This window comes from Lucilia sericata, unplaced genomic scaffold (assembly GCF_015586225.1).
Source record: "Lucilia sericata isolate MDLA Ls3-8-SP2 unplaced genomic scaffold, ASM1558622v1 Contig000630F_arrow, whole genome shotgun sequence".
Taxonomy (NCBI): Eukaryota; Metazoa; Arthropoda; class Insecta; order Diptera; family Calliphoridae; genus Lucilia; species Lucilia sericata.
The window spans coordinates 191,916-209,841 of record NW_023994636.1 but is presented as its reverse complement, the minus strand read 5'-3'; the positions used below and the strand labels follow the sequence as shown (position 1 = coordinate 209,841).

Genomic DNA, 17,926 nt, shown 5'->3' with positions numbered 1-17,926 from the left:
ACTATAGACTAGACCATAGACTAGACTATAGACTAGACTATAAACTAGCCTATAAACTAGACTATAGACTAGACTATTGAATAGACTATAGACTAGACTATAGACTAGACTATAGACTAGACTATAGACTAGACTATAGACTAGACTATAGACTAGGCTATAGACTATGGCTATAGACTAGACTATAGACTAGACTATAGATTAGAAAATAGACTAGACTATAGACTAGGCTATAAACTAGACTATAAATTAGACTATAGACTAGGCTATAGACTAGACTATAGACTAGACTATAGACTAAACTATAGACTAGACTATAGACTAGACTATAGACTAGGCTATAGACTAGACTATAGACTAGACTATAGACTAGGCTATAGACTAGACTATATACTAGGCTATAGACTAGACTATAGACTAGGCTATAGACTAGACTATAGACTAGACTAGACTAGACTATAGACTGGACTATAGACTAGACTATAGACTAGGCTATAGACTAGACTATAGACTAGACTATAGACTAGACTATAGACTAGACTATAGACTAGACTATAGACTAGACTATAGACTAGGCTATAGACTAGACTATAGACTAGACTATAGACTAGACTAGAAACAAATACAGCTGTCTCATAAAAAAATTATTTATTACAAAAATAAGTAAATTAATAAAAAATATAGTTTGTTGCAGAAAGTAAATTTGAAGAATTTGACGACTATTTATTTAAGCACCTTTTTTTATGTTTTACCACTTTTTTTATATATACTATATTAGACTATATACTAGTCTGTAGACTACACTGATGATTAGATTATAGACTAGACTGTAGCTAGACTATAGATTAGACAATGGACTAGTCTGTAGACTACACTGATGATTAAATTATAGACTAGACTGTAGACTAGACTGTAGACTAGATTATAGACTAGACTATAGACTAGACTATAGACTAAGCTATAGACTAGACTATAGACAAGTCTGTAGACTACACTGATGATAAGATTATAGACTAGACTGTAGCTAGACTATAGATTCGACTATAGACTAGTCTGTAGACTACACTGATGATTAGATTATAGACTAGACCGTAGACTAGATTATAGACTAGACTATAGACTAGACTATAGACTAGACTGTAGACTAGACTGTAGACTAGATTATAGACTAGACTATAGACTAGACTAGACTATAGACTAGACTAGACTAGACTATAGACTAGACTATAGACTAGACTATAGACTAGACTATAGACTAGACTATAGACTAGACTATAGACTAGACTATAGACTAGACTAGACTATAGACTAGACTATAGACTATAGACTAGACTATAGACTAGACTATAGACTAGACTATAGACTAGACTATAGACTAGACTATAGACTAAACTATAGACTAAACTATAGACTAGACTATATACTAGACTATAGACTAGACTATAGACTAGACTATAGACCAGACTATAGACTAGACTGTAGACTAGACTGTAGACTAGATGATAGACTAGACTATAGACTAGACTAGACTATAGATTAGACTAGACTAGACTAGACTAGACTAGACTAGACTAGACTAGACTAGACTAGACTAGACTATAGACTAGACTAGACTAGACTAGACTAGACTAGACTATAGACTAGACTAGACTATAGACTAGACTAGACTATAGACTAGACTATAGACTAGACTATAGACTAGACTATAGACTAGACTATAGACTAGACTATAGACTAGACTATAGACTAGACTATAGGCTAGACTATATACTAGACTATAGACTAGACTATAGACTATACTATAGACTATACTATAGACTAGACTATAGACTAGACTATAGACTAGACTATAGACTAGACTATAGACAAGACTATAGACTAGACTATAGACTAGACTTTAGACTAGACTATAGACTAGACCAGACTATAGACTAGACTATAGACTAGACTATAGACTAGACCAGACTATAGACTAGACTATAGACTAGACTATAGACTAAACTATAGACTAGACTATAGACTAGACTATAGACTATACTATAGACTAGACTATAGACTAGACTATAGACTAGACTATAGACTAGACTATAGACTAGACTATAGACTAGACTATAGACTAGACTATAGACTAGACTATAGACTAGACTATAGACTAGACTATAGACTAGACTATAGACTAGACTATAGACTAGACTATAGACTAGACTATAGACTAGACTATAGACTAGACTAGACTAGACTATAGACTATAGACTAGACTATAGACTAGACTATAGACTAGACTATAGACTAGACTATAGACTAGACTATAGACTAGACTATAGACTAGACTATAGACTAGACTATAGACTAGACTATAGACTAGACTATAGACTAGACTATAGACTAGACTATAGACTAGACTATAGACTAGCTATAGACTACTAGACTATAGACTAGACTATAGACTAGACTATAGACTAGACATACTAGACTATAGACTAGACTATAGACTAGACTATAGACTAGACTTAGACTAGACTATAGACTAGACTATAGACTAGACTATAGACTAGACCATAGACTAGACTATAGACTAGACTATAACTAGCCTATAAACTAGACTATAGACTAGACTATTGAATAGACTATAGACTAGACTATAGACTAGACTATAGACTAGACTATAGACTAGACTATAGACTAGACTATAGACTAGGCTATAGACTAGGCTATAGACTAGACTATAGACTAGACTATAGATTAGAAAATAGACTAGACTATAGACTAGGCTATAAACTAGACTATAAATTAGACTATAGACTAGGCTATAGACTAGACTATAGACTAGACTATAGACTAAACTATAGACTAGACTATAGACTAGACTATAGACTAGGCTATAGACTAGACTATAGACTAGACTATAGACTAGGCTATAGACTAGACTATATACTAGGCTATAGACTAGACTATAGACTAGGCTATAGACTAGACTATAGACTAGACTATAGACTAGACTATAGACTGGACTATAGACTAGACTATAGACTAGGCTATAGACTAGACTATAGACTAGACTATAGACTAGACTATAGACTAGACTATAGACTAGACTATAGACTAGACTATAGACTAGGCTATAGACTAGACTATAGACTAGACTATAGACTAGACTATAGACTAGACTATAGACTAGATTATAGACAAGACTATAGACTAGACTATAGACTAGAATATCGACTAGATTATATTCTGGTCTATAGTCTAGAGGTGGTATCTATCTGAGCAACAGCTGATTTACTTAGTAGGTTTTAATAGAATTAAAGAAATATTCTTAAATGCATTTTCTTTTGCTGTGGTTAATATATTTATTTCATTTTAAACAGTAATTGTTTTAAACAAAAATATTTATGTAGTTGTTGTTGTAGTAGTTGTTGTACGGAATGGACAAAGTGGTGATCTACGTAAACAGGCAAAAAATAGGAAGGTGGATTCAGCTACTGGTGCACTGAACAAGAGTAAACTTGCTACAACCATCAGGTATAAGAACAAAGTCGTTAACTGCATTGTGTTAATTGATCTAACAAACGACCAACTGACTTCAACTTGAGTAAACTGAATGCTTTGCTGACATCTAGATCAGGGATATTTATACGAGAAATAGGTCAATGTTATTTTGTGCACTTCTAGTCTATTGTTTAAACAAGTGTTATTGCTAAATACTTAAATTCTTAAATAACAATTTTTATATGTAAATATTTGTATTGCAACAAATATAAAATAAAAAACAAAGTTTTATAATATGATCAGACATTGGGAAAATACGCAAATTGTATTTCTCAGTAATACATATTTGTTTAAGAATTGGTCATTCAATTGTACATGTTTTTGGTACGTGACTGATAAGACATAGAAACTGAGAATCCTATTAAAAGTTGGTTGAGTCTATACATTACTTACTTAAGTAATAGCAAGTTTTAACAGATGCAATGTAGATATTTGAAATTCAAATGTTAATTAAAAAACATATACATTTTTTTACAATGCAATTTCTGTTAAGGATTTTTGCGATGATCTCTAAGGTAAGAAAGAACAAGTTTGACTATATTAAAACTTTGAAAGGTCTTACATACTTTTAATAGCCAATGAATTCATTAATATCATTTATGTTAACAGTTGTGTTCTTAATTCCTCAAGTTCATATCTCATAAATTTACAAAAAAGCAAATTTAAGTATGTCAATAAATGGTTTTTATTTTATAAATAGCTACTTCTTCAAATTTATTATTCATTAATAAAACTGTCATCAAACCATAAACGATTTTCTAATAAAATGCATTCCTCAAATTTGCTCATCTACTTGTTGCTGGTTGCTGTTTTATTATTACTCAGTACACCACAAGCTGAATCAAGTATCCTGTTATTTTTGTGCCTTATAAGATCACCAATATGTCCATTCCGCACAACAACCACTACAACGACTACCACATAAGCTGGTGCATAAATATTCCAATCAACGAGAGCATCTTTACCTGATTCATTTGTTCAATATTTATTAATGTATTTATTTGCATCCTATTATTCCTCGAATTTGTTAATATTAATAAATCTTATCGTATGTAATTTTCGCTGCAAAGGATATTTTGTTTAATTTTTGTAACTTTTTAGAACTGAACTAGAACTGAACTAGAACTGAACTAGAACTGAACTAGAACTGAACTAGAACTGAACTAGAACTGAACTAGAACTGAACTAGAACTGAACTAGAACTGAACTAGAACTGAACTAGAACTGAACTAGAACTGAACTAGAACTGAACTAGAACTGAACTAGAACTGAACTAGAACTGAACTAAAACTGAACTAGAACTGAACTAGAACTGAACTAGAACTGAACTAGAACTGAACTAGAACTGAACTAGAACTGAACTAGAACTGAACTAGAACTGAACTAGAACTGAACTAGAACTGAACTAGACTGAACTAGAACTGAACTAGAACTGAACTAGAACTGAACTAGAACTGAACTAGAACTGAACTAGAACTGAACTAGAACTGAACTAGAACTGAACTAGAACTGAACTAGAACTGAACTAGAACTGAACTAGAACTGAACTACTGAACTAGAACTGAACTAGAACTGACTAGAACTGAACTAGAACTGAACTAGAACTGAACTAGAACTGAACTAGAACTGAACTAGAACTGAACTAGAACTGAACTAGAACTGAACTAGAACTGAACTAGAACTGAACTAGACTGAACTAGAACTGAACTAGAACTGAACTAGAACTGAACTAGAACTGAACTAGAACTGAACTAGAACTGAACTAGAACTGAACTAGAACTGAACTAGAACTGAACTAGAACTGAACTAGAACTGAACTAGAACTGAACTAGAATGAACTAGAAACTGAACTAGAACTGAACTAGAACTGAACTAGAACTGAACTAGAACTGAACTAGAACTGAACTAGAACTGAACTAGAACTGAACTAGAACTGAACTAGAACTGAACTAGAACTGAACTAGAACTGAACTAGAACTGAACTAGAACTGAACTAGAACTGAACTAGAACTGAACTAGAACTGAACTAGAACTGAACTAGAACTGAACTAGAACTGAACTAGAACTGAACTAGAACTGAACTAGAACTGAACTAGAACTGAACTAGAACTGAACTAGAACTGAACTAGAACTGAACTAGAACTGAACTAGAACTGAACTAGAACTGAACTAGAACTGAACTAGAACTGAACTAGAACTGAACTAGAACTGAACTAGAACTGAACTAGAACTGAACTAGAACTGAACTAGAACTGAACTAGAACTGAACTAGAACTGAACTAGAACTGAACTAGAACTGAACTAGAACTGAACTAGAACTGAACTAGAACTGAACTAGAACTGAACTAGAACTGAACTAGAACTGAACTAGAACTGAACTAGAACTGAACTAGAACTGAACTAGAACTGAACTAGAACTGAACTAGAACTGAACTAGAACTGAACTAAAACTGAACTAGAACTGAACTAGAACTGAACTAGAACTGAACTAGAACTGAACTAGAACTGAACTAGAACTGAACTAGAACTGAACTAGAACTGAACTAGAACTGAACTAGAACTGAACTATAACTGAACTAGAACTGAACTAGAACTGAACTAGAACTGAACTAGAACTGAACTAGAACTGAACTGACTGAACTAGAATACTAGAACTGAACTAGAACTGAACTAGAAACTGAACTAGAACTGAACTAGAACTGACTAGAACTGAACTAGAACTGAACTAGAACTGAACTAGAACTGAACTAGAACTGAACTAGAACTGAACTAGAACTGAACTAGAACTGAACTAGAACTGAACTAGAACTGAAATAGAACTGAACTAGAACTGAACTAGAACTGAACTAGAACTGAACTAGACTGAACTAGAACTGAACTAGAACTGAACTAGAACTGAACTAGAACTGAACTAGAACTGAACTAGAACTGAACTAGAACTGAACTAGAACTGAACTAGAACTGAACTAGAACTGAACTAGAACTGAACTAGAACTGAACTAGAACTGAACTAGAACTGAACTAGAACTGAACTAGAACTGAACTAGAACTGAACTAGAACTGAACTAGAACTGAACTAGAACTGAACTAGAACTGAACTAGAACTGAACTAGAACTGAACTAGAACTGAACTAGAACTGAACTAGAACTGAACTAGAACTGAACTAGAACTGAACTAGAACTGAACTAGAACTGAACTAGAACTGAACTAGAACTGAACTAGAAACTGAACTAGAACTGAACTAGAACTGAACTAGAACTGAACTAGAACTGAACTAGAACTGAACTAGAACTGAACTAGAACTGAACTAGAACTGAACTAGAACTGAACTAGAACTGAACTAGAACTGAACTAGAACTGAACTAGAACTGAACTAGAAACTGAACTAGAACTGAACTAGAACTGAACTAGAACTGAACTAGAAGAACTAGAAACTGAACTAGAACTGAACTAGAACTGAACTAGAACTGAACTAGAACTGAACTAGAACTGAACTAGAACTGAACTAGAACTGAACTAGAACTGAACTAGAACTGAACTAGAACTGAACTAGAACTGAACTAGAACTGAACTAGAACTGAACTAGAACTGAACTAGAACTGAACTAGAACTGAACTAGAACTGAACTAGAACTGAACTAGAACTGAACTAGAACTGAACTAGAACTGAACTAGAACTGAACTAGAACTGAACTAGAACTGAACTAGAACTGAAACTAGAACTGAACTAGAACTGAACTAGAACTGAACTAGAACTGAACTAGAACTGAACTAGAACTGAACTAGAACTGAACTAGAACTGAACTAGAACTTAACTAGAACTGAACTAGAACTGAACTAGAACTGAACTAGAACTGAACAAGAACTGAACAAGAACTGAACAAGAACTGAACAAGAACTGAACTAGAACTGCACTAGAACTGGGAATGTTTGTCGGTATAAAACATATAATGTCTATAGACTTGATTCTTAGCCATGTATCAACCGAAAATTTGATGGAGTTAATACCACTGAACCACTGGAAAGTTTTAATCAATATAAGAAAAATATAAATTCTTTTATGTATTAGTTAGTTTCATCAATTACATAAATACCTTTAGATATACTCTTGCTTTCCTGTTGTCTTTTTCTTTAAATCATTTTCCTCTTATTTGCTTCTTTTTTCTTCCCTTTTATGGATCATTTTAACAAAGTGTCCACCCAAAAATTAAATCGTATAATTTACCATAAACATGCCTTTAAAGAAAAAACGGCAGCATGTCTTCTTGATTTTATTGAAACAAAACAAAAATGCTCAAATTTCACATAAAAAGTATATGTGTATAATAGCAACAACAACCTAAAAAGAGCCACAACGGACATTTGCACAACAGGATATCGGAAAAATCTTTAATGATAAAACCCGCACCAATTTAGTAGGAATCTCTTATTTTATTCTATAGTTTCTTTTTATCATTCTATTAATTGTTCTTTAATGGATTTCAAAAGAATAGAACGTTAGTGAGGAGCGGTGAAAATCGGTTTTTGACTCATTTGTTGTTTAAGTTTTTGGCTCAAATAACATAAGACAAACCAAAAGATATACACAATAACAAACATATTTTACTACTTTTCTTTGTTTTCTTTTGTGGCGTTTTTATTTTTTGTGGAGCTTTTGAAGTTTTGTCTTCGTCTTTTTTGTTTGTTTTGTTTTTGTTATCAAAATCCATTAAAGGCAAATGGCCAAATGTTAAGTGTCGCCAAAATACTTAAATGGTTCACCTTCGTTGTGATGATGATGGCGTTTAACCAACAAACACTACAGCAACCAAATACTTGCACGTTGTCAGGTTTTTTTACGTGTGTGTTTGTTTGTGTTAAGGATATTTTGCATTTATGATGGTTTCTAAGTGTTTGTGTGTCCAAGTGTCTTTGTTGGCGAGTGTGATATGCAAAGTATGAAAAGAATCGAAATTATATTAAGATGTTCCTTGAAATACATTTTCAAAATTTTCTTTTTTTTACAGAAAATATTTTTTATAGAAAATTTTCCTTCGTTTGATAAAACTTCAGAATATTTATTTTTATAGAAAGATTTTTATAGAAAATTTTCGGAAATGTTTTCTTTTTATAGAAAATTTTCGGAAAATTTATCTTTTTTATAGAATATTTTGGGAAAATTTATCTTTTTTATAGAAAATTTTGGGAAAATTTATCTTTTTTATAGAAAATTTTGGGAAAATTTATCTTTTTTATAGAAAATTTTGGGAAAATTTATCTTTTTTATAGAAAATTTTCGGAAAATTTATCTTTTTTATAGAAAATTTTCGGAAAATTTATCTTTTTTATAGAATAATTTGGGAAAATTTATCTTTTTTATAAAAAATTTTCGGAAAATTTATCTTTTTTATATAAAATTTTCGCAAAATTTATCTTTTTTATAGAAAATTTTTGGAAAATTTATCTTTTTTATAGAAAATTTTTGGAAAATTTATCTTTTTTATAGAAAATTCACGGAAAATTTATCTTTTTTATAGAAAATTCACGGAAAATTTATCTTTTTTATAGAAAATTCACGGAAAATTTATCTTTTTTATAGAAAATTTTCGGAAAATTTATCTTTATTATAGAAAATTTTCGGAAAATGTATCTTTTTTATAGAAAATTCTTGGAAAATTTATATTTTTATAGAAAATTTTCGGAAAATTTATATTTTTATAGGAAATTTTCGGAAAATTTCTATTTTTATAGGAAATTTTCGGAAAATTTCTATTTTTATAGGAAATTTTCGGAAAATTTCTATTTTTTTATAGGAAATTTTCGAAAAATTTCTATTTTTATAGAAAATTTTCGGAAAATTTCTATTTTTATAGGAAATTTTCGGAAAATTTCTATTTTTATAAGAAATTTTCGGAAAATATCTCTCTTTTTATAGGAAATTTTCGGAAAATATCTCTCTTTTTATAGGAAATTTTCGGAAAATATCTCTCTTTTTATAGGAAATTTTCGGAAAATTTCACTTTTTATAGGAAATTTTCGAAAAATTTCTATTTTTATAGGAAATTTTCGGAAAATTTCTTTTTTTATAGGAAATTTTCGGAAAATTTCTTTTTTTATAGGAAATTTTCGTAAAATTTCTTTTTTTTATAGGAAATTTATCTTTTTATAGAAAATTTTCGGAAAATTTATCTTTTTATAGAAAATTTCTCTTTTTATAAAACCTTTTCGGAAAATTTCTATTTTTATAGAAAATTTTCCAAAAAAATTATCTTTTTTATAGAAAAATGCGGAAAAATTCTCTTCTTATAGAGAATTTTAGGAAATTTTCTCTTTTTATAGAAAATTTTCGGAAAATTTTTTATTTCTATTGAAAATTTTCGGAAATTTCCTCTTTTCTATAGAAAATTTATCTTTTTATAGACAATTTTCAGAAAACTTATCTTTTTTATAGACAATTTTAAATTTTTGCAGCAGTCTAATGTCCACAGTAGAACAATATGTGGTTACAAATTTAAATACTTTATCAGTATAGTATCTGAGTATAGATGGTTGGTTGTTTTTGGCACATGTTTTTGTTATTTTGTTCCTTTTCTCTCTCTCTTCAAAAACCACAAAATAGCCAATCATGAATCTTTGCTAAATACTTGTAGTAGCTGTTGTTATTGATCGTCATATTATGGGTTTTGTTTTCTAAGTGGTACCCTACCTTACTTCTACCAAGGCTAGTAAAACAATCAATTCAAACGAATCTAGAGATTATTTAATTCCTCTGTAACTTTAAATGAAAATAATAATTCTGGATACAAATTCTAAATTTAAAGTTTCTAGAGTTTCGTTTAAAATTTAATCTTAAGTTTATTTAAATGTATTCTTTTCTTATCTATTCCAATATTCTACAGTTTTTTCCCTTAATTTCTTTCATTAGTATTTGTTACTTTATTTAGAAATGTAGATACATACATTGTTGTTAGTGGGTGCTGGCTTCAAATTTGGTTTGTATTGTTGTTTGCATAGCAAAATTTTTAACTATAATAAAATATAACTACAACTACAACTTGCAAGTGTATTGTACATAACTACTTGTTTGTTGTTCCAATTTTCCAATCTGTGGTTGCCATAAATTGCAATCAATATCCTCTTCTCCACCCGCCTCTTGCAACATACAACAAGTATCAATACCAAATACTATTAAAATTTGGAACAAAAAATATAGAATGTTGTTTATATTCTTGAAAATTGGAAGTGAAAATTAAGAAAAAATTTTACTTTTTTCACATGTTTTGGATAAATATAGAAATTTAATAAAAAGAAAAATAACTGGCAGCATAAAAATTATTGAATATTTTATAGGGATTTTTTAAGTATTTACAAAGAGAGATATAAAAAAGTTATTCATTATTCACAGCAAAACTTAGAAAAGAGACACATCATTAAGTTTTGTTCTCAATTAAGACGTTTGATTTGACAAACTTTGCAAATATGTTACCACAACTGAAAACATTTCTTCATTATCACTAATATATACAAGTTCTATGTTCTTTTTAACTCATTCCTCCTGTAATTAATGAATAGTTTATTCTCTCTCTTTTGTTTATTTTAATACTGTGTAAAATTTCCTTTTTTTCATAAAATTGTAAAATTATTCATAAATCATTGATGCGTTTAAATTGCATTTAATTTGATTGCTAAAATAGCTACCATTCTGTTTAATAATGTACATATTTTAACTGCTCCAAACCGATGATCAAAAGAACCCATAAAGCAAACCAATCAAAATTTAGGAAAATATATTTTTTATAGAAAATGTTCTCTTTTAAGTTTTGGAGAATTTATCTTTTCTTAGAAAAATTTTCGGAAAATTTCTCTTCTTTTTATAGAAAATTTTCAGAAAAATTCTCTTCTTTTTATAGAAAATTTTCAGAAAATTTCTCTTCCTTTATAGAACATTTTCGGAAAATTTCTCTTTTTTATAGAAAATTTTCGCAAAATTTCTCTTTTTTTATAGAAAATTTTCGGAAAATTTGTCTTTTTTTTATAGAAAATTTTCGGAAAATTTCTCTTCTTTTATAGAATTTTTTTTTTCGGAAAATTTCTCTTCTTTAATAGAATTTTTTTTTTTTCGGAAAGTTTCTCTTCCTTTATAGAAAATTTTCGGAAAATTTCACTTCCTTTATAGAACAGTTTCGGAAAATTTCTCTACTTTTATAGAAAATTTTCGGAAAATTTCTCTTCTTTTCATAGAAAATTTTCGGAAAATTTCTCTTCTTTTCATAGAAAATTTTCGGAAAATTTCTCTTCTTTTCATAGAAAATTTTCGGAAAATTTCTCTTCTTTTCATAGAAAATTTTCGGAAAATTTCTCTTCTTTTCATAGAAAATTTTCGGAAAATTTCTCTTCTTTTTATAGAAAATTTTCGGAAAATTTCTCTTCTTTTTATAGAAAATTTTCGGAAAATTTCTCTTCTTTTTATAGAAAATTTTCGGAAAATTTCTCTTCTTTTTATAGAAAATTTTCGGAAAATTTCTCTTCTTTTTATAGAAAATTTTCGGAAAATTTCTCTTCTTTTTATAAAAAATTTTCGGAAAATTTCTCTTCTTTTATAGAAAATTTTCTCCTTTTTTATAGAAAATTTATAGAACAGTTTCGGAAAATTTCTCTACTTTTATAGAAAATTTTCGGAAAATTTCTCTTCTTTTCATAGAAAATTTTCGGAAAATTTCTCTTCTTTTCATAGAAAATTTTCGGAAAATTTCTCTTCTTTTCATAGAAAATTTTCGGAAAATTTCTCTTCTTTTCATAGAAAATTTTCGGAAAATTTCTCTTCTTTTTATAGAAAATTTTCGGAAAATTTCTCTTCTTTTTATAGAAAATTTTCGGAAAATTTCTCTTCTTTTTATAGAAAATTTTCGGAAAATTTCTCTTCTTTTTATAGAAAATTTTCGGAAAATTTCTCTTCTTTTTATAGAAAATTTTCTCCTTTTTTATAGAAAATTTTCCGAAAATTTCTCTTTCTTTTATACAAAATTTTCGGAAAATTTCTCTTTCTTTTATAGAACATATTCGGAAAATTTCTCTTTCTTTTATAGAACATTTTCGGAAAATTTCTCTTTCTTTTATAGAACATTTTTTGAAAATGTCTCTCTGTTTTAATAGATTTTTTTTTTTAAATTTACTTCCCAATTTTGTTTACTGGGTTATGGATTATTCCATCAACTGGCAAGTTTGATTTCAACACTAAACAAAATATAATCATTATGTAATATTGTTTTACATTTTTAAAATATTTTATAAAAAAAAAATAATAAAACACTGAAACATTAATTTGAATATTAGTGCTTAGTTTAAAATGTATGTTTTTACATTAAATTGTTAAAGAATTTAGTAAAAATAATAAATAATAGAAAATAGATTTAAAATAATTGCCTTTAAATTAATTAGCACTAAGTATATGTATACAGTTGGACAAACATACATAAATATTTTAATTTTAAATGCTTTACATATACCGAAGAGTTTTTCTTTAGGACCTTAGGCTCCACGACTGGTGTGTTTGTATGTTTCAAAATGAATGAAAACTTTGATTTCTTCTTATTGTATGAAGTTTTATTGATATCGGAGCAAAAGTTTAGTAATGACCTTTTTTTTCCTAATATAAATCTCCCACTGTTAGATAGATGATAGATTCAAAACTGCTTGGAGGAGTTCCTACTCAATCCAACCTTATCGCACTCAAGTTTGAATCGTTGTTTCGGTCTCAGAAACTATTTTACTAACAATCACCTGAAGGTTTCTTTTATCTCTACTTCTGTAACACATTTTGGATTAAGTTGGAAAATTATTTTATAAAAATTCAAATTTTCTTTTTACACTAGACAGCAATAGTGTTTGTGTTTTTTTTTTTTTAGTTATTTTATGTTGGCGTTGAAATTTTACACTTTAGCAGCATAATTTTTTGGTCATAAAACACTTAAATTTACATACACTTCTATACAATTGTAAATGTATTTCTTTCTACACATACAACTGTGTGGTTGTGTTAAAACTTCTATTCTTTTGCGAAAAAAAAAATCCAGCGCCAGTTGATGTTGTTATTGTTTTTTGTTATATTTAGTAGTTTTTAGTGCCTTCCTAAAGCTTTAAATTTAACATTTTTATTACTACAACAACCACATACACACACACACACACACACACACACCAAAAACACTATTTTATTTATTTTTTTTGTGAATATTTCCGCTTGATAGGACGAATGAATTAAAAGTAAAGAAAAAAAGGAATGTTGCACCCAAAAAAAAACTCATATAAAATAAAAGCAACAACAAACGGACAAATATTTTTGGTACGTTTCTTGTAAAGACTCGTAATAGAAAATTTACTACAGAAAAAAAACAGCCTAGTAAGAATGAACATGAATTTCAGGCAGCTCTAGCAAATGTTGCAAACGGTCTTGCAAATATACATACACATGTATGTACATATATATGTGTGTGTCTGTATGAAGGAGTAATATACCCAACAAACAATAATGAAACAATGAGAAAACTATAAATTTCTTAAAAATATAAATTTTTATAAAGAAAAAATAAAGTTTTACGTAAACATTCTAAAGAAAACATAAATTTCCAATAAAAAACGAATATGGAAAACTTCTCTTTAAAATGTCTCTTTTTTTGGAAATTTATTCGGAAAATTTTTCTTTTCATTAGAAAAATTTCGGTAAATTTGTCTTTCCTTTAAAAAATGTTCGGAAAATTTCTCTTTTCTTTAGAAAATTTCTCTTTTCTTTAGAAAATTTTCGGAAAATTTCTCTTTTCTTTAGAAAATTTTCGGAAAATTTTTCTTTTCTTTAGAAATATTTCGGAAAATTTCTCTTTTCTTTAGAAATTTTTCGGAAAATTTCTCTTTTCTTTAGAAAATTTTCGGAAAATTTCTCTTTTCTTTAGAAAATTTTCGGAAAATTTCTCTTTTCTTTAGAAAATTTTCGGAAAATTTCACTTTTCTTTAGAAAATTTTCGGAAAATTTCTCTTTTCTTTAGAACATTTTTGGAAAATTTCTCTTTTTTTCTCTTTTAGAACATTTTCGGAAAATTTCTCTTTTCTTTAGAAAATTTTCGAAAAATTTCTCTTTTCTTTTCTTTAGAAAATTTTCGGAAAATTTTTCTTTTCTTTAGAAAATTTTCGGAAAATTTCTCTTTTCTTTAGAAAATTTTCGGAAAATTTCTCTTTTCTTTAGAAAATTTTCGGAAAATTTCTCTTTTCTTTAGAAAATTTTCGGAAAATTTCTCTTTTCTTTAGAAAATTTTCGGAAAATTTCTCTTTTCTTTAGAAAATTTTCGGAAAATTTCTCTTTTCTTTAGAAAATTTTCGGAAAATTTCTCTTTTCTTTAGAAAATTTTCGGAAAATTTTCTTTTCTTTAGAAAATTTTCGGAAAATTTTTCTTTTCTTTAGAAAATTTTCGGAAAATTTCTCTTTTCTTTAGAAAATTTTCGGAAAATTTCTCTTTTCTTTAGAAAATTTTCGGAAAATTTCTCTTTTCTTTAGAAAATTTTCGGAAAATTTCTCTTTTCTTTAGAAAATTTTCGGAAAATTTCTCTTTTCTTTAGAAAATTTTCGGAAAATTTCTCTTTTCTTTAGAAAATTTTCGGAAAATTTCTCTTTTCTTTAGAAAATTTTCGGAAAATTTCTCTTTTCTTTAGAAAATTTTCGGAAAATTTCTCTTTTCTTTAGAAAATTTTCGGAAAATTTCTCTTTTCTTTAGAAAATTTTCGGAAAATTTCTCTTTTCTTTAGAAAATTTTCGGAAAATTTCTCTTTTCTTTAGAAAATTTTCGGAAAATTTCTCTTTTCTTTAGAAAATTTTCGGAAAATTTCTCTTTTCTTTAGAAATTTCGGAAAATTCTCTTTCTTTAGAAAATTTTCGGAAAATTTCTCTTTTCTTTAGAAAATTTTCGGAAAATTTCTCTTTTCTTTAGAAAATTTTCGGAAAATTTCTCTTTTCTTTAGAAAATTTTCGGAAAATTTCTCTTTTCTTTAGAAAATTTTCGGAAAATTTCTCTTTTCTTTAGAAAATTTTCGGAAAATTTCTCTTTTCTTTAGAAAATTTTCGGAAAATTTCTCTTTTCTTTAGAAAATTTTCGGAAAATTTCTCTTTTCTTTAGAAAATTTTCGGAAAATTTCTCTTTTCTTTAGAAAATTTTCGGAAAATTTCTCTTTTCTTTAGAAAATTTTCGGAAAATTTCTCTTTTCTTTAGAAAATTTTCGGAAAATTTCTCTTTTCTTTAGAAAATTTTCGGAAATTTTCTATTTTCTTTAGAAAATTTTCGGAAAATTTCTATTTTCTTTAGAAATTTTTCGGAAAATTTCTATTTTCTTTAGAAATTTTTCGGAAAATTTCTCTTTTCTTTAGAAATTTTTCGGAAAATTTCTCTTTTCTTTAGAAATTTTTCGGAAAATTTCTCTTTTCTTTAGAAATTTTTCGGAAAATTTCTCTTTTCTTTAGAAAATTTTCGAAAAATTTCTCTTTTCTTTAGAAAATTTTCGAAAAATTTCTCTTTTCTTTAGAAAATTTTCGAAAAATTTCTCTTTTCTTTAGAAAATTTTCGAAAAATTTCTCTTTTCTTTAGAAAATTTTCGAAAAATTTCTCTTTTCTTTAGAAAATTTTCGAAAAGTTTCTATTTTCTTTAGAAAATGTTCGGAAAATTTCTATTTTCTTTAGAAAATATTCGGAAAATTTCTATTTTCTTTAGAAAATTTTCGGAAAATTTCTATTTTCTTTTTTCTTTCTTTAAGAATAGTTCGGAAGATTTCTCCTTTCTTTAGGAATTTTTCAAAAATTTCTCTATTCTTTAAAAGATTTTCGGAAAATTTTTAGAAAATTTCTTTAGAAAATTATCGAAAATTTCTCTTTTCTTTAGAAAAATTTCAGAAAATTTTTTTTCGAAATTTTCTCTTTTCTTTAGAAATTTTTCGGAAAATTTATCTTTTCTTCAGAATTTTTTCAGAAAATTCTTGGAAAATTTCGACTTTTATAGAAAATTTTTGAGCAATTTTAATTTTATAGAAAATTTTCAGATTTTTCTTTAATTTCTATAGAAATTTTTCGTAAATTTTGTCTCTTTATAGAAATTTTTAAAAATTTCGTTCTTTATTGTTGAAAATTTCCCAAATATCTCTTTAATAGAAAATTTTCGAAAACTCCTTTACTTTTAAAGAATTCTATTTGACTTTAGCAAAATGATATTTTGTGTTTACTGGGTAATCTTTTGTCTGCATATGAGTGCGTGTGGTTGTGCAAACGGATGTTTATATTTCGGCTGTACAGTGCAAGTGCATTTTTCAGCCTAAGAAGGAAAGATAACGAACAGTAAAAATAAAATAATAATATACATACATATATAAATGTAGCAAGACTGACAATAAATACATATATTTTTCCATTCCTATAGAACACGAGGGTCTATGTACTGAAAGAAGGGTTTGTGGCAAAGGAGTTAAAATAATTTTAAGAAAATCTGTTAAAAGTGAAATTATAAAATGTGTATTCCAAAACCAACAATTAGGACTAAATTTTCATTAAATTTTCTTAAAAGCTATTCTATAAAAATTAAATTAGGATAAAAAGCTTTTAAAAATGCCATCTCTAACTGCAAACCCTTTTTTCCACCAAATACAATTCCTTTACTTGCTGCTTTTCCTGTACACCCTCATTTAGTTTTTGGGTACAAAAGTTGCCTGTGATCCAACAAATTTATAATAAGACAAAAAAATATATATCAGCAGGCAGGCAGCAGAAGAGCTCACACGAAAACAACAAAAATAATATCACAACTATCTTAAATGTATAATTCTTGCTTGATATGATGACTTTTGTTGTAGCACTCTAGCCAGGGTGCAACTAAAAATTGCATTGCAAGGGTGAAATACTTACTGACTGACTGCATGAACAAAAAAAAACTTCAGACAAAATTCACGTAATGAAGTGTACTCGTTTGGAAATGTCGCAACCAAAATACAAGACAACAAAAATGAAATAGAAATGAAGAAAAAAATCAAAAAAGAAAAAAAAATATCTTTAAAATAGTGGTAGGCAGTGAAGACAACATAGACAGGAAAGCCCGACAGACAATTTAGTTGCTTTAGTAGTAAGTGGTAAAAGTAGTTAGAAGTTGTGGGGACTTGCAAAATAGACAAAACTGTTATGTCGAAATTTACAACACATTTAGTGTAAGTTGTGTGTGTTTTTCTTCAACGTCAAACTAACGAAAATTTTGTGAGGAAATGTACTTAATGGGTAGTTAGTATTAGTTTAGATTTAGCTTTGATGCTAGAGTACTAAGATTTAAATATGCTATTAAGAAAAAGCTCTTTTAAAGCTCCTTTTTGTAAAAAAACAAA

At 28.0% G+C, this 17,926-nt stretch overlaps 2 protein-coding genes across 2 annotated transcripts; one reads left to right on the top strand and one right to left on the bottom strand.

Annotated features, from left to right (window-relative positions):
• Positions 1 to 3,321: 3,321 nt before the first annotated feature.
• Positions 3,322 to 3,615, bottom strand: LOC119606858. Its single transcript, XM_037960508.1, has one exon. The coding sequence runs from the start codon at positions 3,547 to 3,549 to the stop codon at positions 3,391 to 3,393; it is 159 nt and encodes a 52-aa protein (XP_037816436.1). The 5' UTR covers positions 3,550 to 3,615; the 3' UTR covers positions 3,322 to 3,390.
• Positions 3,616 to 4,253: 638 nt separating this feature from the next.
• LOC119606859 lies at positions 4,254 to 4,621 on the top strand. Its single transcript, XM_037960509.1, has one exon. It carries the CDS (start codon positions 4,316 to 4,318, stop codon positions 4,472 to 4,474), a length of 159 nt encoding a protein of 52 aa, XP_037816437.1. The 5' UTR covers positions 4,254 to 4,315; the 3' UTR covers positions 4,475 to 4,621.
• Positions 4,622 to 17,926: the final 13,305 nt, after the last annotated feature.

Coding starts and splice junctions, on each gene's coding strand:
- LOC119606858 (XM_037960508.1), bottom strand. CDS start 3,549: ATGCAGTTAACGACTTTGTTCTTATACCTGATGGTTGTAGCAAGTTTA.
- LOC119606859 (XM_037960509.1), top strand. CDS start 4,316: ATGCATTCCTCAAATTTGCTCATCTACTTGTTGCTGGTTGCTGTTTTA.